The 24,887-nt window shown below is 47.1% G+C and overlaps 1 protein-coding gene across 1 annotated transcript in view; it reads left to right on the top strand.

Annotated features, from left to right (window-relative positions):
• The first annotated feature begins 1,708 nt into the window (after positions 1-1,708).
• Positions 1,709-24,887, top strand: part of NOL6 (nucleolar protein 6) — a 207,050-nt gene continuing 183,871 nt past the window's right edge. Inside the window, exons 1-6 of the mRNA XM_029581150.1 lie at positions 1,709-1,862; positions 10,672-10,887; positions 13,698-13,814; positions 14,465-14,644; positions 16,685-16,853; positions 18,904-19,038. Coding sequence (XP_029437010.1) covers positions 1,806-1,862; positions 10,672-10,887; positions 13,698-13,814; positions 14,465-14,644; positions 16,685-16,853; positions 18,904-19,038 — 874 coding nt within the window. The 5' untranslated portion in view covers positions 1,709-1,805. The remainder of the gene's footprint in view (positions 1,863-10,671; positions 10,888-13,697; positions 13,815-14,464; positions 14,645-16,684; positions 16,854-18,903; positions 19,039-24,887) is intronic.

Genomic DNA, 24,887 nt, shown 5'->3' with positions numbered 1-24,887 from the left:
GAGAATGGGAGTCTGGGTTTATGTGTGTGGGTGAGAATGGGTGCCTGGATGTGCGTCTGTGTGTGCATAAGAATAAAAGCCTGGGGAGGGGTGAGAAAGTGAGAACTTGAATGTGAGCTTGTGGGGGGGTGGGGGGAGAGCATATGAGAGTGACAGCTTGAGTGTGTGAGAGGGAGTCTGTGAGAGAAAGCGTGTATGTGTGTGTGTGTGTGTGGAAGGGAAGAAGACAGTAATAGAAGAAAGACACTGAAAAGGAATTAGGAAAAGAGCTATAAGGGAAAAAATGGGAAAAAGAGACCAGGACCAACTGATTAGAAAAATACAAAGATCAGACAACAAAGGTAAAAATATATATCTATATTTTGAGATGTTAGCAATTTAAATATAAGCAACACAACCGCTCTCTCAAAATTTATGGACAGGTAGGAGCCGTGTATAAAATCGTAATAATAAGAAGGCTAAAGTACCACAAATCACCGTGAATTATGTTTGTATCATTAAGTAAACCTCATACTTAGGCGTAGATGTGAATGCTATGCTGCATAATTTGGCATTGTTTATCAGTAAAAAAACAACTAGTAGACCTGCATGCCTACAGCCCACCCATGTTAACCTTGTGCCCACCCAAAAAATCAATTCTGGCTACGCCACTGCTTTACACGCAACAGATATCGCATTGGCCTGTTTATGCATAGATGCCAAATCTCCCAATGCTAGCAAATGAAGTGGAACCTCTTGTTTCATATACCATCAAGTAGGAGAAAACGGTCTGTCATTTTAGCCTTTAGTGTTCGCGTTCGATCAAAGTCTATGCAGCTCTGGGGCTTTTTCGTTATCAGTGCCGATGGATTCATCTTACTCGACGCAAAGAGCTTCTTCACGAGCTCTAAAAGGGTTCGATGGACTTTAGTACTTATCTTACAGCAAGAGATATTGGGTCCATTCCCGAGATAAACCACATAGGCATCAAATAGATCCGCGATCGACCTCGTGTGGCAGCTGAAGCAGTTGGTTTTTGGCTCGTTTCGAAACATAGCACGAAAAGAACAGCATCGGAATCAATGACGGAAACGAAAGCACTTTGGGTCACTAATCTCAAGTACAACTAACGGGGGGGGGGAATCAAGAAATCTTAAACTAGCATTAAAAGGAGACGGACGAAAGAGAAGAAGCACCCTCGACCGCAAAAGCGATTTGAATTCCAAAAATAATATAAAGAAACAAAAAAAGTTTTCCAGGGAGTTTGAAGAAGAAAAAAAAAAAAAGACCGGACTTGAGCGGACCCTACACTGATCCATACGATCCAGACTCCCGGCACATGCTGAAGCATTCTTAAACGCGTAAGAAGCTTCAAACCCGAACTCCCTCGACTGACATCTCCCGTGCAGGTGGAGACCTGTATCCTGCTTGTCCCAGAGAAAGACTAATTTTCGCTAAATGATGATTACCGCTCTTTCAGAGCAGTGCGCGCTACAAGTCACACCTCTTTCACACAAGAACCGGCTCCAGACAGCAAGCACCACCCAGGGGGGGAAGATGAGCCAGGCTGCCGTAAAACGCCCGCCCCGCCTCCTAGCGTCGTAAACGCCGGGCAGCAGAGGATTTCCCTGGAGCGCGTCGCTCAAGTTTGGCGTGAGGGCAGACGGACCAATTAAAAACGCCAACAGATGGAAGGAGGCGGGCAGCTCTAGCGAGCCGCCAGTGAGCCGATGGCTCGGCACCGTCGGCCAATAGGCAGCGGGTAAGGGGTAGGCAGTAAGGGTAGGTTGAGATTCACGTGGGGCGCTGCAGCTGTAAGAGGGAGGATGAAGCGGCGAGCAGGCAATTGTAGTGATGTGGATAAAGCAGAGCTAGAGGCTGAGGTAAGAGGAGTAGGTGTAAGAGCCAAAAGTCAGTAAGCACTAGTATTTTTTTGGGAGGGCACCGTTGTGTGTATGCTTCTGTTACCTTTCTCCGCTTTTACAGAAGCGGCACGTGGTGGTGATGGTGTCGAGGGGCTCCGGAGTGATCGCTGTCTTTTTCTCTCATCTCCTTATTCGGGTTCTTTGGCGCAGCTCTGTTCCCCACAGCTGGTTGTGGGATTTGTGGTCCAGCGGATTCAGCACTACAAGTACCAGAATGCATCTGGAGGGGGTTGGGCGAACAGCAAGTCCAGGATATAGGGAGTCGTGGGACAGAGACAGCCAGACAGATGCAAGACTTTGAGTCCCAGGAAAACGTGGCAGTTTATTTTTTTGAATGAATTTCAGGGCTGGAAAATCCCTGGCGCCAGATCATTTGAAAGCATCACACATTTGAAAGCATCACACCCACTCTCAAAGACCTCCACTGGCTGCCCATCACACAAAGAATCCAGTATAAAACCCTCACCCTTCTTCACAAAAAAATAAACAACAACAGAATGGTCTGGCTAAACAACAACATCCAACCATATTTCACACAAAGAAATCTCAGATCCACCAACTCAGGTCTCCTCTCCATCCCAACTCTTAAAAATGCTCACCTCAATACAACACGCAAACGAGCCATTACAATAGCTGGCCCTACCCTCTGGAACTCCCTCCCCCCACAGCTCAGAAACGAACCCTCACCTCAAGTCTTTAAAAAACAGCTCAAAACATGGCTGTTCTTGAAAGCATTCCCTCCTGAACCCCAACATCCTATAATAAGCACTCTTGAAAGCCTTACCGCATAATTTCTACTCTGCATGAACGCATAACCCCTCCCCCCTTCTCTTTCCTCCCTTTTCCCTGTCCCCCACCCTTCTCGTAACCTCCCTCTTCCCTGTCCCCCACCCTACTCATTACCAAGTCATATTGTACATATTGTATATAGGCTATATGCCATTTCTATATACCCACATCTAATATTTAATTTTAATTTATTCATATGTTACAATGTTCCTTATATTTATTGTTTAATCAACTGTTCGCTTGTTACAATGTAAAATAGGGCAGTTCCGGCTCTATTCAACCTGTTTTCTGGAAACCGATGTGATATCTCGATCGACTGTCGGTATACAAAAGAAATAAATAAATAAATAAAATATAAATAGAGAAAAAAATCACTACGCTGTAAAATAGCAAAACATTAGATAGCAACAAAAGGTAGAAAAGAAAAAAGACATTTTTTCCCCTGACTTGCAAGAAGCTTTGTGATTTTTCTAATCATATTTCCATCCGTGATGTATTTATTACTCCGGTTTTTCCATTTTATTAAAGGCACTATATTCCTGCAAATGTTATCTCCAAGAGCCAACTAGCTATGTCAAGGTCTGAGATTTAGGCGAAAGTCAGTGTAGTTTAACTGTTTCTCTACAGAAAGCACAGATTGCAGTGCTTCACTATGTGGTCCATAGATAGATTTGCATGTCCTTAATGTTCCATTTCTGGAGATGTGCATGTCGGCCAGCTAGTTGATGGTAATCCAGTATTTGGGTTGTCCACTGGGGAATGTTGGAGCCAGGAGCAGTGATGGATTTAGGATTGTGCTGCCCGAGGCACTGTTGGTGCAGCAGCTCGTCCCTCTTCCTCTTTCCCAGACAAGTGACAAAAGAGCAGAAGGTCTAAGGCATAACCTTCTTTCCTCCAGGCCCACCTCCTCCCCTCAAGTCCCTGAATGACAGGATTAGGGAGCAGAGAGGCATTTCTTTGCTCTCTGTGTACTCTGGTGTCACCCCTTTCCTCTCTTTCTATGCATAGGAGAGGAGGGACAGGATTGTAATAAAGTAAAGCAGTTTTTTTGCTCTGTCCTTTCCAGCGTTACTACTCCCCTACTATTTTCTGCACTGGGAAGGAGCAGGAAGCAGAAGACCGTTCTCTGAGTGAGATTAAGCACAGATGGTAGGTAGCAAGTCTTCAAATGGCCTGCTGCCCTCCGACAACCCCCCCCCCCCAAAAAAAATTTTTTTGTCATCCTAGGCACAGGCCTAGTGTGCCTATTGGCAAATCCAGACCTGGCTAGGTGGTGGGCTGTTTGAGCCTTGAGTGAAGGAGAAGAGACTTGTCCCTCATTCAGATGATCATGGGCCTGCCTATGTGGCAGATGCCTCATAAAGACCAGCTCTGGTGCTTAGTTTATTTGCACAACATTTGATAGAGAAGTGTCAATTGTCCTGAAGTCTATACATTTTCAGCACTAATTTTGTCTTCTACGTTAGAGGCTGCTAGGTAAAATCTAACTGTGGCTTGCAATAGCTTTTCTCTAGAAGCCAAGAGATTTTCTGTCAGTTTCAAACCCTGAATCCACATTTGTAACAAATTTTTTAAATAGTCTTGTGTGCTTTATGCTACTTTTCGGAGAGAAACTATGTGGGCACTTAAGTAGCCGCCAGCTTGGCACCTGCTGTTTTGTGCAGAACATCCAAGAGGGTTGAAATAGCATGCTTGCTTGTGAAAATGCCATGCAGGTGCACTCGTTTCTTCTTTCAAACTTCAGCGCTCCTCTGGGAATGCCTTCTTGAAGCCTTGCTAGAAGTACACAAGTTATGGAAGCCTGTGTGAACTTTTACCCTGGCTGAGTGAGGGCAATTTCGTCCTCACTCAGCCAATTTAGCCCAAGCCAATTTAGCCAGGTAGATGGTTTTAAAAATTGCCCTTCCTGTGAGTTAACCACCTGGATGTTGGACAAACCTGCTCTGAGTTCTGAAGGAGGAGTGTTGTTGTCTAATTAGTGTAGAAGCCTTCTTGATGCTGGCAGAGATGCCCAATGGGGGGGACCCACAGAAACGATGGAATTGACTGTAACTGAAATATATTCAGTCTGCCTGGGTGCTGAGACAAGCTTGTCCCCTCATCTCATCAAACAGGGTTGATGGATATCTTTTGCATGTTGCATAGGCCCTTCTGGAGAAAATATTTAGTTGCGAGGTCCACAACAATTGGTGCCAATTCTTGCATTACAACACAGACCATTGTATTTCAGATTCTTTATCTGCGAAGGAACTGACCAGGGTCCTAAACCCTATTAAGACAGGAACAGCAGAGAGTCAGAAAAATATTTGACTGGTATTCCTTAAACACCTTGGTTCAAGAGCTTTGCTGCAGCTGTTGGCAGTTGTGTACACGTTATCGAGGAGATGAGACCGCCTTGTAGCTGGCAGCAATTCAAGAGCATAGCCATTCTCAAATGGAACAAGGAGTCTCATATCGCAGCAAGCCTTTGTCCGATATCACTGCTATCAGTCTGGTAGAAGGTATTGGAGAAGGGTAGCTAACTCCGGCTCTCGTGAGCCACAAACAAGCCTGGTTTTCAGGATATCCCCAATGAATATGCATGAGATTGGATTGGAGAGCTCCGCCCCCCCCCCCCCCCCCCTCACAGAACCATCATGCTGGCTCCATGTTTTTTCAACACCTGCTCTCTCCGCCAGCAGGGGCTCCATTGCCCACAATACTCTTGGACAAACCTATTCAGCTTGGGCAAAGTTGCCTCGCCCCCAAGTAGAGACTTCAATGTCAGCTGGGCCTATGTTTCTGTTGTGCCGGTACAGGGCACTGGATTGCTCAATGCTCGTTTAGGCTGGGAAACTGCAGACCCTCTGATCTGGTGGGAAGGTGATCTTAGACTTAATGACACCAGCTCCCCAACTAACTCTCCCAGTGATGATTGCTGTGGACAACAAAGAATTTACCAACCTAACTCTGGTTGACTCTGGCTTGGGGTGGGGGGAAATTTCCTGGTGAAAGCTTTAGTGGACCATCTACAGCTTCTTACAGTTCCCAGGAAGTCCCCCTTGATCATTTCCTCCATATATGGGGACCTGTTGCATGGACGATTCACCTTGGCCACTGCTCCCTTGACTGTTTGTACAGGCCTTCATGAGAAATGGTCATATTCCATGTTTTAGACAAAGCCACCCTTTCCATCCTGTTGAGTCTTCCTTGGCTCCAACTGCATTCTCTACAGTTTGACTGGGCCATGTTAGAACTCACTAGTTGGGGTCCTCACTGTCATAATGTGTCGAATGGATGAAACCCCCACTCTGCTTATCCCTTGTTACCATGCTACCGAGTCTCCCTCCACCGTACAGCGACTTTGCGGACGTATTCTCATAAAGAAGGCTGAGATGCTACCACCCCACAGGTAATACGACTGTGGAATAGAGTTTTTCCCCAATACTAAATCTCTAAGGGGTAGAGTATACCCCTTGTCTCTTTCTGAAACCATGTCTATGTTGGAGTATATCTGAGAGAACCTAGACCGGGGGTTCATTTAACAATCCACGTCCCCAGCAGGTGCCGGTTTCTTTTTTTGTGTCTAAAAAAGATGACTGCCTCTGACCTTACATAGACTACTTCAGACTAAATGCCATCACCAAAAAGGATTGGTATCCCTTACCCTTGATTGTGGAACTCTTTGACCAGCTCCAGGGGGCAAGATTCTTTACGAAACTAGACCTCAGAGGAGCTTACAACTTGATTCAAATTAAGCCTTGGGATGAATGGAAGAAGGCATTCAACACGCAGGATGGCCATTAAGAATACTTGGTGATGCCCTTCAGGCTACGTAACGCTCCGGCTGTCTTTCAGAAAATGGTGAATGAGATTTTTAGGGACCTCCTTTATGTTTTGGTTGTCGTATATCGCGACAACATCGTCAGCTTTTCCAGGGAACTCTCCTTTCATTGCCGCAACGTATACCTGGTCCTCCAGTGACTACAGGAGAACAATTTGTCTGCAAAATTAGAGAAGTGTCTGTTTGAAAAGGAAAACCTTCCCTTCTTGGGGTATATTGTATCCAGAAGAGGCTTCCACATGGACCCAGAGAAGGTCGTATATTCAGGACTGGCCCTAGCTGGTGGGATTCTGAGCCGTCACTTCATTGCAGATTACTCTAAGATCGCAGCTTCTTTCGCAGTATTTGCCCAAAGGGAGCTAGCATGAAGAATAGGCCTCCCGAGGCCGTGACAGCCTTTCAAGAACTAAAGGAGGCTTTCCTACGTGAGTCCTGGCTTCATTATCCAGATCTGACATGTCCCTTCATCGGGGAGGTGGATGCCTTCATTGTGGGAGTGGGGGCAGTGCTAAGCCTGTACTCCTCTATGGAGGTTCTCCATTCATGCTCGTTCTTTTCGAGTAAGTTCTCATCAGTGGAGTGTAACTATAGCATTGATGATAGGGAGCTCCTTGCATCAAACTTGCGCTAAAAGAATGGTGTTGCTGGCCCAGCAGTGTATTACCATTTATACTGATCATAAGAATTTGGAACACTTCCATCATGCCCAATGACTAAATGCATGTCAGACCTGTTGGTCCCTGTTTTCTTGCACGTTTTGATTTCAAGCTGAGGTATAGGCTGGTTCTCAAGAACATCTGAGCAGATGCCTCTCACACTCCTTCCAAGCAGAGGACATTCCAGAACCTCCCAGGCACATCATTGACCCAGCCAGGATTCTTCTAGCTCATTCCACCAGGGAAGACTGTTGTAACCTGTAAATTGGAGAAAAGGTATTAAAATAGTGCCACGACTCCCGTGTTGCAGGTCACCCTGAACAGGCTAGATCCCTTGCGCTGGCCCCAAATTAAGGAAGATGTTCAGGCCTATGTGACTTCCTGCCCCACCTGCGCACAACAGAAAGCTCTGTCTAGCCAACCCTGGGGGCTGTTATAGCTATTGCCAGCCCCCAGGGAACCCTGTACCCCCTTGTTCATTGATTTTATAGTGGACCTCCCCCTCTCTTAAAGGCGCCACCATAATTTAGGAGGTGGTGGATCACTTTTTGAAAATGGTTCACTTTGTCCCACTTCCAGGTCTTCCCTCTGCCTATTCACGCTTCACATTGTCCGTTTGCCGGATTACCCAAGCATATTGTATCAGACCGGAGAGTGCAATTCACGGAGAAGTACTGGCGTTCATTGTGTAATAAGTTCGGTATCATATTGGACTTCACTAGTGCTTATCACCTCCAGGGGAATGGTCAATCTGAGCATACAAACTGAACACTCAAGACCTTCTGGGCGTATGCCAACAAATGCCAGGATAATTAGGCCTCCCTTCTACCTTGGGTGGAATTTTCTCATAATTCTCATATGTGCAGTGCCACCAGGGCTTTGCTTTTCCAAATAGTCTATGGGATGCAACCCTTGCCTCCACCACCTCTCCCAGTGGCCATTCTATCGCTGGTGGCTCATCTGTTTGTATAAACTGCAGGACCTCTGGAATTGTACCAATGAGATACTCAAGAAAGCAATTGAGGAGAAAGCCAAAAGGACCAAAGATGTTCATCGGAGGCCCACGCCACATTTGCCTCAGAGTACCATCCATGTGTCTGACGTCAAGGTATATATGACCATTCGCCATCCTTTGTCAAATTGGACTTATGACTTACCAGTTGTGAATACCCAACGTATGAAGCAGTCACAATGTTTTTCACATTTCAGTGCTATAACCTTTAGTGCTCTCCTGGCCATATAGAGCACCACCTACACTGCAGGAGGTTAGCAGTGAGGATAATCCAGTCTATGAAGTAGAAGAGATTCTGGACTCCCAACGAAGGGGCAAGAGATGGGAATACCTCATTTCTTGGAAGGGCCACGGTACCGAAGAAAACACATGGGAACCCACCACCAACAGTCTGCTAAGAGAATTCTAATGCCCTCCATCCCAGGGAGGGGCTTTAAGAGGAGGTACTCTTGCATTCAGTGCTCTGCTGGGCAAAGCCGCGAACCTCTGCTCTTACCTTCAGCGCTGTTGCCAAAGAAACCCCCAAGCTGCGATGCATCTGACTACCATGTTCCTGCAGGCCTGACGCGGCCCACAGCAGGACATTGCCGACTCCAATCTGCGCCTCTCCTAGGCACATGCATCTGACCGGGACTTAAAAGGGCCCGCAGCAGGAAAGCCCTGTGGTGCCCAATTCGGACATCATTGGCAACATCCATTAAAAATGCCTTACTACCAGAATCGCTTGGCAATAGGTCGACTACCTTCTGGTAATGCTAGTTGCCTCTGTGTGTTTCTGTGTTCCTGGTCCTTGTCTCGTCAGTGCTGGTCCGTGCTCCTGAGTTCCTCGTTTTCTGTTCTTGTTCCCTTGTGATTAGTCTTCAGAACTTTGTCGTCTTGTGGTCAGTCTTCAGTGTCTTCCTCTGCCTGTGCTGTTCCTTGCCTCCCTGCCTAACTTTCCACTTTGCGTTTCCCTCGGACGGGTCTCTGGCTTAACCCCGGCTAGGAATCTTGACTCTGACTGAACTCCGCCTCCTACTGACCACTGCCTGAACTCTGACTCTACTGATCTCTGTCTGCCCCGACCACTGTCTGACTCTGACGTCGTCTGTATCTACCTGCCTGGAACCCTGGCCTGTGACTCTACTTCCTTTATGTATCTTCACCTCAACAGCAGAGATCTGTGCCTAAGTCCTGCCGGCCCTGACACCCGAGGGCTCAACCTAAGGGGAATGTGGGCTGGTATAGGTGACCCTCCACTTGGTCCTCTGCCCCAGCCAGCTCCACCAGCTGACTGGGGACCTGCAGGACTCCTCCCTAACTTCATGGAGTGCCCCCTAGTCTTTCTACTATCCGAAAGAGTAAATAACCGATTCACATCTACCCGTTCTAGACCTCTCATGATTTTAAACACCTCTATCATATCCCCTCTCAGTCGTCTCTTCTTTCCTCATAGGGGAGTTGTTCCATTCCCCTTATCATTTTGGTTGCCCTTCTCTGTACCTTCTCCATCACAATTATATCTTTTTTGAGATGCGGCGACCAGAATTGTACACAGTATTCAAGGTGCGGTCTCACCATGGAGCGATATAGAGGCTTTATGACATTTTCCGTTTTATTAACCATTCCCTTTCTAATAATTCCCAACATTCTGTTTGCTTTTTTGACTGCCGCAGCACACTGTACCGGTACAGTGTGCTGGAGAAGGTACAGAGAAGGGCGACCAAAATAAGGGGAATGGAACAACTCCCCTATGAGGAAAGACTAAAGAGGTTAGGACATTTCAGCTTGGAGAAGAGACCACTGAGGGGGGATATGATAGAGGTGTTTAAAATCATGAGAGGTCTAGAACGGGTAGATGTGAATCGGTTATTTACTCTTTCGGATAATAGAAAGACTAGGGGGCACTCCATGAAGTTAGCATGGGGCACATTTAAAACTAATCGGAGAAAGTTCTTTTTTACTCAACGCACAATTAAACTCTGGAATTTGTTGCCAGAGGATGTAAAGCCATAGCAACTGCTGGCAGCAAAGAGGCAGGAAGCCGATGGTGGTATAATAAACTGAGCTGACCAGACTAAGGGTCGGCACCTGCTCCAAGCTACGACTTGCAAGAATATAGTACATTAGCGTGTTACTTTATCTTAATTATGCTAAGAGAATTAACCAGTTGAAAATTGTTATGCTAATGGACAATTGGTGTGTAAGTTTAGGGGTCGTGACATATTTAACGGACTGTAACGGCTCAGCCGCTCTGAGCTGTGAGCTTGCTTTACACTGCTTTGTAAGCGGCTGCACTGCTCTAAGGAAATCTTATAATAAAATTGAGACTTTTTCTTTGCCTGGCTGTTGGTATTCAGTGCTTGCTAGCGCTCCCTTCAAATGCAGTAGATCATGCTGGAGACGTGTAGGCCGTCGACAGTCTCCTCTTTCTTGTTGGTGACTGCCTTCAGTTGAGCAGGTATTATGCAGTAATCGTTTGTCTGCGCTTTGTTTTTTTGACTGTAGGAGTTTGAAGAGAGTGAAGATGAGGAGAACAGAGCTCTGGGGGAAGGAGAGAAGAAGGCCAGGGCCACAGGAAAGAATGAAGCGGCACCGTTCGATGGAGTCCTGAGGCCTGTCAAGCTGAGCAGGGCCGATCTCTACAAACCCCCGACCAATGAGGAGCTGAACCAGCTGAAGGAGACTGAGAACCTCTTCCATTCCAGCCTTCTGCGCATGCAGGTGAACGGGGAACAACCTGAGGAAGGGGATGCGGGGCCGGCTGTTGTACTGTGGTGCAGCAGGCTGGCGTTGCAGGCCTCTCCAGTCTGCCTGATTTTCCTCCTCTCGTTGCACTACCACAGACCCTGCTTGACCTCCAACTTTGTCATCGCTTCCCCACAAATTCACTGTGGAGATTTTTTTTTTTTTTTCTAGTTCTAGTACTGTTCTTGCTTCTCTAGGAGACTGTTTTCAAATATCCTCTACCTTTTTTATGAAGAAATATTTCCTTATCTTACTCCTGGGACTTTTCCCCTTTGAGATGCGTATCATGGCTAGGGATGTCAAATATTAATTAGTTTATCTGTTTTATTTGTTACTTGAATTTATTACCTGCTTTCTTTTTTTTTGAACGTGAAGTTCACAGAAAGCAGTTTACAGCATCGTGGAAGAGCAGCAGAGTTCGTGTGCAGCTTCTCAGTCAGAAATGTGTGCAAAAATCATGCTGCAGCTTGGCATCTTCAGGATAATTTGTAAATAGCACTACAAACAGACAAAAAAAAAATTTGCACCACTCCTTCAAATAAATGTCACATAAAGAGGAAACAGAAGGAAACAATCAACCCACCGCTGATATAAACACCGATACCATCTGTAGCAGGCTGATTGTTTCCTTCTATTTTTCTCTTTGTGTAACTTTTTTTTTTAAATAGATCAAAAGACTCTGACTAAGCTCTGCCAACAACACAGCAGGGATACTAGTGACTAACTCATGAACACTGACATTGACCCAGTGAACACAAAATGAATGAAGGGCGCTGAAAGCCTCCGGAATCCTTAATGTGAACGGGGGGGGGGGGGGGAAGTAATCTTACTCCCAGAGACGAGGGACAGCAGGCTACTTCCATGTTCGTTCGTTCGCCTCTGCCCTTTTCGAAAGAAGGGACCGGTTGGTGAAGTGAATAAAGGAATACGACAGCAGCTCTCGTTGCTCTCATCCCTCCGGAGCTGCGGGTTTAAATCTCTCCCAGTTTGAAATGCCGGCTCGCAGAGGCTCCTATCCCGGTTCAGTAATTCTGTGTCCATTTTGCAAACGGAATCTTCCCGCCCTGCAGGCGTTTTATTTGTGTTAACGCAGACTGCGTTGATGCTTTTGGAGATATTGGAACTTTCAACTTTGAAAAGTACGAGTGGAGGGTTAAATGATACAGCTTTAATAGTTTAAAGGTGTACGTTATTTATTTTTTTTAAAGGGTGTTTGCATCTTGAATCCATGACCCTCTTGTTCTAGATCGGTGGTTCCCAAGCTTGTCGGATTTTCAGGATATCCGCAATGAATATGCACGAGAGATTTGTTTGCGCTACCTCCCTTGCATCCACAGATGTCGCTACTGGTGCCCTATAAGAGGGTCCTTCAGACAACTCGCTGCCTCAGCAAAAAGTCCCCTGGAGCTTGGTTGTCCCAGTGCATGTGGCACTTTTCCCCACCTTGACCTGCTCTGCCTAGTTCATTGGTCCCTATGTCTTGTTTTTTCTTCCTGATGCTCTCATTTCCCTTGGCTTGACTTCATGGATTTTAACCTTGGCTCTGCGCGTGCTGTCCTGGTCTGCCCACGACCCACTCCTTTTTTTTTTTCAATGCCTGCTCTTCCGTGCGTACTGGAAGATATGCGAATGGCCCAGCCATGCCCGTATCTCACATTTTTTTACGCACACAGGCATTTTAAAATTTTGCCTGTAAGGGTCCACATCCTTCTCGAGTCTTACATTCTGTTTGTACCTTGGCATCCTTCTGGCTTTTGCTGTTACCATATCCTCCTGTTTGGCCACCTTAAGATCATCAGATATGATCACCCCCCGGATCTCGCACTTTCTTCATGCTTAGAAGAATTTCACTTTCTATACTATACTGCTACCTTGGCTTTTTGCAGTCCAAATGCATGACTCTGCACTTTTTAGTATTAAATCTTAGCTGCTAGATTCTAGACTATTCGTCAGGCTTCACTACGTCTCTTCTGGTTTTCCACACCTTCCTGGCTGACTCTGTGTGGTAAACTATGGTATCATCCGCAAAAAGACAAACCTTTCACGACACCGCTTGCACAAATGTTTGAAAAGAACCGGGGCAAGGAGTAAGCCCTTCAGCACACCAGTAGTAACTCTCTCCTTTCCTTGCTGCAGACTCATTTACTCTACCCTTTTGTTGCCTCCCACTCAACCAGTTTCTAGAGCAGTCCATCAAGTTGCCTATATAGAACTGTGGTCAGGGGCTTTACTGAAATCCAAGTACACTAGATCTAGCCTCTTCCCTGATCAGGCTTTCTGGTCACCCAATCAAAGAAACTGATCAGATTTGTCTGACAAAACTTACCTCTTGTAAAACACTGCTGCTTCGGATCATGTGATCCATTAGATTCCAGAAACTGCACTCGCCTCTGTACTAGCAGTGATTCCTTTAACTTACCCACCAATTTTTTTTTTCACACCGCAGCCAGAATGGGAGGTTGAGGCTGCCTCAGCCTCAACCTGCTATTTTTGCGTTTTCACAGAAAATCACCACTTCCTAGAGATGTAGTGTAGTGACGCTGTGATTAACAGATAGCTAAATGTCTTGTCCATATTTCTGACTGGCTGCGCACGTTTATATGCAGGGAACGTACAATGTGGTCGCTAACGTGTGAAATGCAGATTCAGGGCTGGGGAGCTGGGTTCAGGAGCCACGAGGATGACGTGTGTGTGTGTGTGTGCGCGCACCCTGGGTAACAGGGAGAGGAAGGCCCTGCTTCACTGCTTTTACTCCCTTCCCCCCCCCCCCCCTCATCCCTCTGCAGATTGAGGAGCTGCTGAAGGAGGTCAGGCTGAAGGAGAAGAAGAGGAAGAGCATCGATGCCTTTCTCCACGACCTGAACGCGCTGCTGAGCCGTGTCCCCGAGACCCAGGAAACGGAGGCAAGTGGCTTCCCGGGGAGCCGGCGCGGCTCTGCGTGCTCACCTGTGAGGCAGGGGGGGGGGGGGGGTTGTTGACGGTGCGCGCCCGGCGGCAGCGCCCTGCAGGTAAACCGGCCTTTTAGTGCCTCAGGGCCGTGGCTGCTCCGCATCGCTCCCGCCAGTGGCACGGAGAGCAGACCAGCGGGGCAAGGGAGAAAGGAAGATTATAGCGAGTTAAGAAATAGTAGGAGGTCACGACTTTGTGGGGAGACTCGTGTTTATGTTTTATGCACCTTTCTGGGGGGTTTCCCTCTGAGGGTTTTTTACTAGGCCCCTGAACTCTGGGTCTCTGTCCTGTCTAAGGGGCAAACCCTTCCAAACCATTCAGAAACATGAAATATGTATTTATGGGGGAGAAAGTAATCCCGGGAGCTTTGTTTTTCCTTCAGAAGATGCACCCCAGCTGGGTCTTTGGTCTGTGCTGAGCCCACCACTCTGCACGGTTTGTGCTTTTTCCAGCTGCGTCAGATGCTTTTGTGCTCTTGGTTTTCTTGCAGGGTTCCTGTACTCTGCAGCAAAGTGTAAAGTAATAAAAAAAAAAAAAAAAAAAAAAAGTGGATTATCCTAATTGTCCTTTTTAACTTTTATTCCTTCTTTGTCTTTGTTAAAAGATCGCAGAGCAGTCCTGGCTGCCGAAGGGGGTTAAGGTTCCCTTCCTGCAGGTGCCCCACAGGGTGAAGGGCAGGTTCTGCTTCCTACCCCCAGCCTGCACGAAAGTGGTGGGCAGTTACCTGCTCGGCACCTGCATCAAGCCAGACATCAACGTGGACTTGGTGGTGACGATGCCGCAGGTGAGCGAGGTCGCGCCGAGCCTTCTCTGACCGGCCGTGGCACAAGGTGTAGTAGGCCTGAGCCTGCACGGGAGACCTGATCTCATCCAGCTGTGAGCAGTAGAGTGCTGCCTTGGGGGGGGGGGTTTCTGCAATGCTTGGCTGAACCCTTCTAGTTCCTGCCGGAAGCACCAAGTGCGTTCCAGTGACCGATGGGGCATTAGCAGGGTGAAGGTCCATGGCGTTCTCTGAGCAGACAGCCCTGTTACTTTGCAGGCATTGACTTCAATGCACTGAATTAAAGAATCTTAAATCAGCAGTTCTGGACAGGAGTGCATATGTATGTCTATATCTCTGTTGAAATTTTATTTATTTATTTATTTATGCATGCAACTTTTATATGCCGTGTCACCGAATACAAAATTCTATCTATACGGTTTACATGGTGATATATAAAAAACAGTTAAAAACAGATATAAATACATAAAATTTCAATATAAAACTAGGATAGCTAAAATCTACTCATTAAAAGAAAGAAAGTTAAGAACATAAGACTCCTCAAGTAACTACTGTGTTAGCTAACACTCTTCAGGTTCAAGTCCGAAAGCCTGCTGGAAACACCATGTTTTTTTTAGATCTTTCTTAAATTTTTTCAAATTGTCCTGTACTCTGAGATGAAAAGGCAGGGTATTCCACAATTTTGGCCCCGCGACCGAAATTGCTCTGTCTCTTACTTCACTAAGATGTGCTGATTTTACAGTGGGCACTGATAATAAGCCCTTATTTGCGGATCTTAGTTCTCGCTGGGGCATGTGAAGTTTAATGGTTGAATGCAGCCAGTCAGAATTTTCACCATATATGATCTTATGAATCATACACAATGTCTTGTGCTTAATTCTAAACTCAATTGGCAACCAATGTAGTGTTTTTTTTTTAACACTGGCGTAATATGATCCCTTTTTCTTGTATTTGTTAAAATTCTTGCCGCAGCATTCTGAATCACCTGTAAAGGTCGAGTAGTTGTTTTTGGAAAGACCCAACATAGTGAAGTTACAATAATCTAGTCCTGAAAACAATAACATCTGAAGAACATATCTAAAATTATTCTGCGAAAGTAATGGTTTTAGACGTTTCAACAATCTTAACAATGTTATGTGATCAAAGCAGTTTGGCCTTCAGGGACAGCCCAGCTGCATGCAGGGGCATGTGGGCCGGCTCCATGGCTCGGGCTGTTGTGCAGCAGACCCTGATTCGAGTCTGCTGTCCATTGGGATTGTACACAACGTGGAGGACGACTGTCTCCATCTCAGGGGAGGGGAGGGAACGTGAGTGCTGCTGTTTACGGTGGCAACCCCTGTCAGATATAAAGAAGTGCCATTGAAGGATCGTCCCAGAGGAGACCACCTGGGGAGCAGGGAAGCAACTGGTGTGGCTCCATCTCCCCCCTCTTCCATTATTCGTCAAATGGTCGCTTCTCCGGGGCATGACGCAGACGGCTTGTTGGGATAAGGGGTAGACAGGGTTTCACATGCCTGTTACGTGGGTACTTAGAATCGGGGGCTTGTATCTTGAGGGAAAGCTTTAGATGAAACTATCTGTGTTTTTATTTCTATAGCAATGCTTTTCCTCATGGTGTTGGTCATTGCAATTTTGCGGTGCTGTGTTAAGATGAAAACCGGAGTGGATTGAAGGACTGGGCGAAACCCATTAACAGTGCACAGGACAGGCAAAGCTGTTGAAACAGCCCTCGTGGCCCTCGAGGGAGTGATAGTTGAATACTACTTTGGGCTGGTAGAAGAGCCGAGGAAGAGAAAAAGGGGGGAGGGGGGGCGGTCAGGTGTGCAGGGTCTTTAGTTTTGAGAAGCCTGACAGTGGATCCTGCTGCGCGCGTGCTTAACTTGTGTTTGTAGTGCGATCCTTGGATGAATGCTCTACTGAAAGGAAAGGCGAAACCTGGTTTGCTCCTTTACCAGCACATGGATGTGACCAGAAAATGATTGATTGATGTGTAACTGGGGTATCTTTTTTTTTTTTTTTTTCCCCCACCCCCTTAATCTGCAGGAAACCCTGCAAGCTAAGGATCACTTGAACCAGCGCTACCTCCGCAAGCGAGCTCTGTACCTGGCCCACGCAGCACACCACCTGGCCCAGAGCGAGCTTTTGGGCAGCGTGAGGTTTGCCTACATGAACAGCAACCACCTGAAGCCGGTGCTGCTCCTCCGCCCACAGGGTGAGCGCGGTGGGAACCGGGGGGAGGGGGCCGTCAGTCTCTGCTGTCTCGATAGCGGTCATTGCAGAACACAGTACTGTGGATAATCCATTTGGTAGTTAAAACAAGCTGAGATTCTTTTTTTTTGTTGTTGTGTATTTTCAGTCCTGATGAGAGATTTGTGTGGGGTGTGATTTTTTTTTATTTTTAAACTTTTTCCTGCCTAGCCACTTCCCATAATGAACGGCAGTAAGATAGGGCGGTCTCACTGGATACAGCCTGAACAGCTGGAGAGTGGGCTTGGTTTGTGGGGGGAAGAAGGTTATATTACCAGTAAATAAAATGCAAAGGATCACTGTTTAATGCCATAGATCAGGGCGTCCCAAACCTGTCCTGGGGTCCCCCACAGCCAGTCGGGTTTTCAAGACACCCACAATGAATATGCATGAGACAGGTTTGCATATACTGAAACCCCCCATGGTAGGCAAATGTATCTCATGCATATTCGTTGTGGGTGTCCTGAAACCCCGACTGGCTGTGGGGGTCCCCAGGACAGGTTTGGGAAGCCCTGCCATTAGATTAATCCTGTTCTTGGGGAAACTCGATATAAAACACAGGAATTAACAAGATTTGATTTCTGCAGAATTATGTAAAGAGACACTCCGGTCTTGACGTATCTCATTTGACAAAACTGCTTTCTTTGAAAACCCTTTGTAGGTTATTACTAGGGAGCTGGGTGCTGCTCAGTAACAACCTATGTCTGCTTCAGATTTGATTTGTTTTACTATTCTGGCATATGACAGCTTGAACTCCCGGCTGAGAGGGCGATTGGCCAGCCGTTCTGGGTCAGCTTTCAGTTTTCTTTGTAGCTGTCAGAACGACAGAATTTTGGTTGGTACCAGAGTATATGGAACATTGTCCTGAGAGAGAAGGCCTTGTGGTTCATGCACCTCAGCCTTTTTTATTTATTTAATTTATATGCCGCTCTTCGGCACGTCCGAGCAGATTACGTTCGGGTACTATAGGTATTTTTTGTTGCATGACCCACTTTAGTTTGCGAAACCTTTTGTGGTGCACTGAACCAAATTGCACAAGGATTGACTGCAGCATAATGGCTGCGGGGGTACGTATGGAAATTCATCTATTTTTTTTTTTTTTTGGGAGGGGGGATGTTATTTCATCAACACGCAGCTCCTCAGACCCTCTGTACTATCCTAACCCCTCACCTGCTTCCTCCAATCCTCTCTCACCTTCTCCCTGCCATCCTTTTATCCTCCTCCCACCAGTCTCTCTTCTTCACCCCTTCTGCCATCCCCTTTCAGTCATGTCCCCCACCACCCCCCGGCCACGTGATCTTCTCCCTTCTCCTCAGGCTAGCAGGAGGAGAGCGATGATTTCTTATTGGCCAGCTTCGCTCTGGGGTTTGCACACGTGAGCCCGCGAGACACGGGAGTCTTCGCGCATGTGTGTGGAGAGAGGGCCGTGGCATGAAGCGCTCCTGTCCTGCAGGCTGGTGGGCAGGGCGGGTCGGATAGCATCACACTGTGGGACTGCTGCCAACACTACTGAATGGAAAATACCGGTGGGCCCCAGGCTGTTGAGGTGTTCATTTGAAATCCATCCTTCGACTGGAGGCCTTGTACGGGTTTATTGGAAGGACGTAGCCGAGCTGTGTTTAATGACCTGCGCTCTAGACCTTAAAAGCTTATTTCTCAATCGGTACGTTAGTTTGTCAGGGTGTCGACGGGTCTCTGTGGTGAGCACAGCTAATCCTATTGCTCTACTTTTGCTTTCCTGTAATCTCTGCTACAGTAGCTCATGATTTGGTCTCTGCTTAAACCCACTGGAACTCTTAACGCCTGCCACGGCTTCACGAATTTTCTTTGGTCAGCCTGTTCTTAGGCTGCTGTGTTCTTGCTTGGGTTTCTGCCATGCTCGTCCTTGGTGATGGGGGAAATACTGAAAGAAAACATGGGCATGGTGGTCATTGCTTGGATTTTTTTTTTTTTTTATTGCCGTGGTTTGGTTCTCTCTCTCATACATGATCCTTTCTTTCTTTTGAGGCCTGCAGGGGACGATGAGAAGCTGGTGACTGTGCGCCTCCACGCCTGCTCCCCTCCTGGCTTTTTCAGACCCGGCCGTTTCCATCCCAGCAGGAACAACGTGCGGACAGCCTGGTTCCTGGAGCAGGATTCCACCCTGGACGGTGAGTGCTGTGGGATGGCCATACTATACAATTTCAGTCTCTCCCAGGACAGTGTAACATGGCAGATAAGAAGTGACAGAATGGATGGGCTGTTTGGTCTTGTTTTCCTTGTTGTATTCTCATCTACACTGGATGGCAGAGAACAAAGTTTCCTGTACTTTATACAGCACCCATTACATAAGAACATAAGAATGTGCCATACTGGGTCAGACCAAGGGTCCATCAAGCCCAGCATCCTGTTTCCAACAGAAGCTAAACCAGGCCATAAGAACCTGGCAAGTACCCAAAAACTAAGTCTATTCCATGTTACCGTTGCTAGTAATAGCGGTGATTGTTATCTAAGTCAACTTAATAGCAGGTAATGGACTTATCCAATCCTTTTTTAAACACAGCTATACTAACTGCACTAACCACATCCTCTGGCAACAAATTCCAGAGTTTAATTGTGCGTTGAGTGAAAAAGAACTTTCTCCGGTGAGTTTTAAATGTGCCCCATGCTAACTTCATGGAGTGCCCCCTAGTCTTTCTATTATCCGAAAGAGTAAATAACCGATTCACATCTACCCGTTCTAGGCCTCTCATGATTTTAAACACCTCTATCATATCCCCCCTCAGCCGTCTCTTCTCCAAGCTGAAAAGTCACCTTTATCCACATGTTTAGTAACTCCTTCAAAAAAGTGAAGCAGATTTGTGAGGCAAGACTTGCCCTGGGTAAAGCCATGCTGACTTTGTTCCATTAAACCGTGTCTTTCTGTATGTTCTGTGATTTTGATGTTTAGAACACTTTCCAACTGTGTCTTACCACCAAGCTTTGCAATCTGATGGCTGCCAAAGCTAGTGAGGCTGTTGCCTTAACATCTGGCTGTTAGGTCCCTCTGGTCTTGCTGGATGATAACTCCTGTAAGAGACCACAACAACGATGCACTAATATATTTTTGAGAGATATAAATACTATTACCAAATGAACTAGATTACCACCGAAAATTTTTTTTAGGAGAGAAGAGGAAGGTTTCATATAAATTCATTATAATCACTGCATCCAGAGGTTGGTTCGTGATTAAAATTTCCATACACTGCTGGATGCAGTGATTATAATGAATTTCTATGCAACCTTCCTCTTCTCTCCTAAAAAATATTTTCGGTGGTAATCTAGTTTTTGTTTAATTGAGACGCATAGAAATAAATAACTGGTTAGAAACATTCATTTCATGAAGTTATTTAGTAACAGTAAATAGTGTAATTAGAATATTGGAGGTGATATCTTGTTCATTTGGATGATAACTCCTGGCACCGACCCAGCTGGTTTCTGGGGAGCTGGAGCCTACGTCACAGGATAAACCTATAGGACCCGATGTTCAGTGCTAGTAAGCCAGTTAAGCTCAGACCTAACTTGCTAAGTGGTGCTGTTTGTATTTTCTGGCACAGCCGGCGGCTGCCACTCAGCTGGCTGGGACTGGGGAGGGGAGGAGTGAAGGCACTGACTGAGGTGACCACTTGAAATGTGGGCTCTGACCAGGTTTCAAAGTAGTTTAAAAGCTGCCTACATGCGCGGGGCTCTCCACGTCGGCGCCGCCTGTTCTCAAGCATCTGGAGCCCTTACCTTCAACAGCTTACCCACCGAGCGCGGAGTCTTGTATCGAATGACTGAACGGTGGTATGCGTCCATTCATATGAACCCTCCTGGCGACCAAGCGAACATTGCCCTTTCACATCCGTCTGTTCTGTATCGTGATGGACTATAGGAGGGGGGGGGGGGGGGGGGAGTGTTGGGTGGGGGTGGGACGACTCGGGGGAAAGGTTGCACTTGTTTATTGGTTTTGTCTGTTTCCGGGAGGGATCTGAAACCACCCTCCTCTGAGTTATTGTGTGCATTTTGAAAAACCCAATAAAAATTGTTTAAACATAAAGTTAAAAAAAAAAAGCTGCTTACATTTGTTAAAGAGAGCGCTTTTTAGTGTTGCAAGCTTTGTAACTGCATACGATTATGACTTTCTTGGAAAAAAATAATGAGAGCGAGTAAGAGTTTTTTTTATAGAGACTGGGAGCATGTGAGCAGAAATCGAATGGCAGGGGTGCAGGCCTCTTTGGGCTTAGAGGCAGAAGGTGAGAGAGTCAGGAAAGGGGTTGAAGGAGTTAATAAACATGTGGATAAAGGTGAACCGGTAGATGAGTGTATTTGGATTTTCAGAAGGCGTTTGACAAAGATCCTCATGAGAGGCTTCTATGAAAAGTAAAAAGTCATGGGATAGGAGGCGATGTCCTTTCATGGATTGCAAACTGGATAAAAGATCATGAGAGGTCTTGAACGAGTAGATGTGAATCGGTTATTCCCTGTATGTACCCGGATCAGTCCAGTAGGTGGAGTCAGAGCAAAACTCAAAGGCTGGCCTCTTATAAGCTGGAGCGCCCTCTCTGTCCCTTCAGTATTTCTCTGACTCCAGCAGGTGACAGGTAGCAGTCCCTTCGGTCCTCCATCTAGCTTACAAAGGGGAACTTTTCTTTTTTCCTTCTTATTTCTCTTGAAGTATTTCTTTCTTGGATGGATCTCTTTAATTTAAAAAAAAAAAAAAGAAGAACCGTTTGCTCCGTCAGGTCCTCCCCCTGGTACTTTTTCCACTGATTTCATTTTATTGTTACACAGTGCACAGTTTGGCCAGCAAGAACCACCGGCAGGGCTCTGCTGCAGGGCCTCTACTTCCCAAAGTAATTTGTTGGTCAGATCCAGGCTGTGGTCAGCTTTCTGGATCCCAGGATGACGTGGGGATCTCCCAACCGGGGGGTACACTAGGAGCCAGTCAGCCCCTGGCCCCCCCTGGTGCAGGGGGACGGCAGCCACCTCCCAGGATACAGGTAGTAACACCTGTATCCGCTTCGGATGATCCAGACACGGATGACTTTTTTCTTCTCCCGTGCAGGTGGAAGGAGATGACCCGAGGGTCCTGCATCTCTTTCAAAGGGACGAGTTGGAACCCCTGATTCCTCACGTCCTAGCTGAGCTGGACGTAGATACCTCACCGGACCCTCCTGCCCCTACTGCATCATCCCGGAAGGGCGATCCGCTCCTCGCCAGTCCTCGCCCACCTTCTTGAACTTTCCTTTTCCATCCGATGCTACTGCAACTGTTGACTAGAGAATGGGATTCGCTGGAGTCTTCTCTCAAGGTGGGCAGAGCTATGGATTAGCTCTACCCTCTACCGGAAGAGTACCTGGAGCGCCTGAGGGTCCCTAAAGTGGACGCGTCTGTGTTGGCGGTTACGAAACGGACCATGATTCCGATTACTGGCGGAACGGCCCTAAAGGATCTGCAGGACCGTAAATTGGAAGTCTTCCTCAAACTGATTTTTGAGGTGTCTGCTCTGGGGGTCCGGGCTGCTGTCTGCAGCTCTCTCATGCAGCGGGCAGGGCTTTGTTGGCTACAGCAACTGCTCAGTGCCCAGGATTTGCCGCCCGAGGAAGCTCAGCAGGCTGAGCGCCTGGAAGCAGTCATGGTGTATGGGGCGGACGCTTTTATGACCTCCGGGTCCTTGCCAGATCCATGGTTTCAGTGGTCTCAGCCAGGCTTCGCAACTGGTCAGCGGATTCATCTTCCAAGGCACAATTGGGATAGCTTCCTTTTAAAAGAAAATTGCTTTTCGGTGAGGACTTGGAACAGCTCATAAAGTCACCCTACTCATAACCAAGTCATATTGTACATATTGTATATAGGCTATATGTCATTTCTATATACCCACATCTAATATTTAATTTTAATTTTATTCATATGTTACAATGTTCCTTATATTTATTGTTTAATCAACTGTTCTCTTGTTACAATGTAAAATAGGGCAGTTCCGGCTCTATTCAACCTGTTTCTGGAAACCGATGTGATATCTCGATCGAATGTCGGTATACAAAAGAAATAAATAAATAAATAAATAAATAAGCTACCAGAAGATTGGCCAAGGACCTTTCGGGCCTTCAGCTCTTCCAGATCTCGCTTCCGTGGGAAACGATGGTTTTGTCAGAACAGGCCTCCAGCACAAAGGCCGCCTTCCTCACGCTCTCAGTCCTGGTCTCATCCCTTTCGAGAACAGTTCGAGACAACCTCTCTCACGGAGCCCCTGCCAAGTCTTCCCAATGAAGGTTTGCCGACCCACTCTTCCATTCCCAGGATAGGCGGCTGCCTGTCTTTCTTCTACGAGTAGTGGGTCAAGATCACCTCAGATCAATGGGTCTTAGACATTCTACGACATGGCTATGCTTTGGAGTTTGCTCAACCCCTAAGGGACAGGTTCCTCTTTTCCCCCTGCGGAAGCCTTCAGAAGCAGGCCATGGTTCAACAGATGCTCGACTGCCTCTTGTCCCTCTGGGCCATCCTCCCGGTGCCACCGAGGGAACAAAATTAGGCCATTATTCTGTCTACTTCATGGTTCCCAAGGAAGAAGGCTCCTTTCGTCCCATCCTGGACCTCAAGTTAGACAACAAGGCTCTCAAAGTGCCTCACTTTCGTATGGAGACCTTTCAGTCAGTCGTGGTAGCGGCAGTGCACCGCAGGGAGTTCCTGGCCTCCTTGGATCTGATGGAGGCGTATCTCCACATCCCCATCTTCAAAGCACATCAACGCATCTTGCATTTCAAGGTCCTCGGCCAGCATTTCCAGTTCCAGGCCTTACTATTCAGGTTGGCGACGGCTCCCCGCACCTTCACCAAGATCATGGAGTCTCAACTTGGTCCTTCGGGTGCTCACCGGCCCGCCATTTGAGCCTTTGCGGAGCTCATCTCTCAAGGATCTCACCCTCAAGGCAGCCTTCCTTGTGTCCATTTGTTCTGTGCGCCGGATCTTGGAGTTACAGGCTCTATCCTGCAGAGAACCTTTTCTCCGTTTTACGGACTCCGGGGTGTCCCTGTCCACAGTGCCCTCCTTCTTGCCTAAAGTGGTTTCGCCTTTTCATCTGAATCAGTCGGTGGAACTTCCTTCCTTCACCGCCGAGGATCGGCTAGAACTTCGGAGCCTGGATGTCAAGCGGGTTCTTATTCGTTATCTGGAGGTCACCAATGAGTTTTGCTTATTGGACCACCTGTTTGTTCTCTGGAGCGGTCCCAGGCGCAGCCATCAGGCATCCAAAACCACGATTGCGTGCTGGTTGAAGGATGCCAGTGCCTCAGTGTATATTGGGGTCGGCCGTCGCCCTCTGGACGGCATCAAGGCTCGTTCGCTCCGTGCTCAAGCAACCTCCTGGGCTGAAAGTCGATCTTTCTCGCCGCAGGAGATAATGTTGAGCTGCTATATGGAAATCATTGCATACCTTTGCACGGCACTATTGCTTGAATTGCAACCTCCTGGGTTTGGCTCCTTTGGCGACCAGGTCCTTCGAGCTGGGCTATCCGGGGCCCACCCTACGTAGGGAAGCTTTGGTACATCCCACTGTCTGGACTGATCCGGGTACGTACAGGTAAAAGAAAATTATTCCTTACCTGCTAAATTTTGTTCCTGTAGTACCATGGATCAATCCAGACTCCCACTCTCAGAATCATGGGTTTGGGATAGCGGCTCTCCTTACCAGCATCTGTTTTCCTATCTGCTTTCTGCTATTATTACTGTTCTTACCAGTTGGTTCACGTTGCAAGTTTTTTGCCTGTTGGCATGTTTCTTCCAAAATTTTGATGCGGTTCATACATTGAGTATTTTATACCGATTCCTTGATCCATCCAAACGTTTTTTCTCTTGCTTTGATATTCTTAATACTGAAGAGACAGAGAGGGCGCTCCAGCTTATAAGAGGCCAGACTTTGAGTTTTGCTCTGACTCCACCTGCTGGAAGAGAGACCTAACTCTCACTGTCTGGACTGATCCGTGGGACTACAGGAACG

The sequence above is a fragment of the Rhinatrema bivittatum genome, chromosome 1 (genome assembly GCF_901001135.1).
Source record: "Rhinatrema bivittatum chromosome 1, aRhiBiv1.1, whole genome shotgun sequence".
Lineage (NCBI taxonomy): Eukaryota > Metazoa > Chordata > Amphibia > Gymnophiona > Rhinatrematidae > Rhinatrema > Rhinatrema bivittatum.
This window is presented reverse-complemented; position numbering and strand designations above follow the sequence as displayed.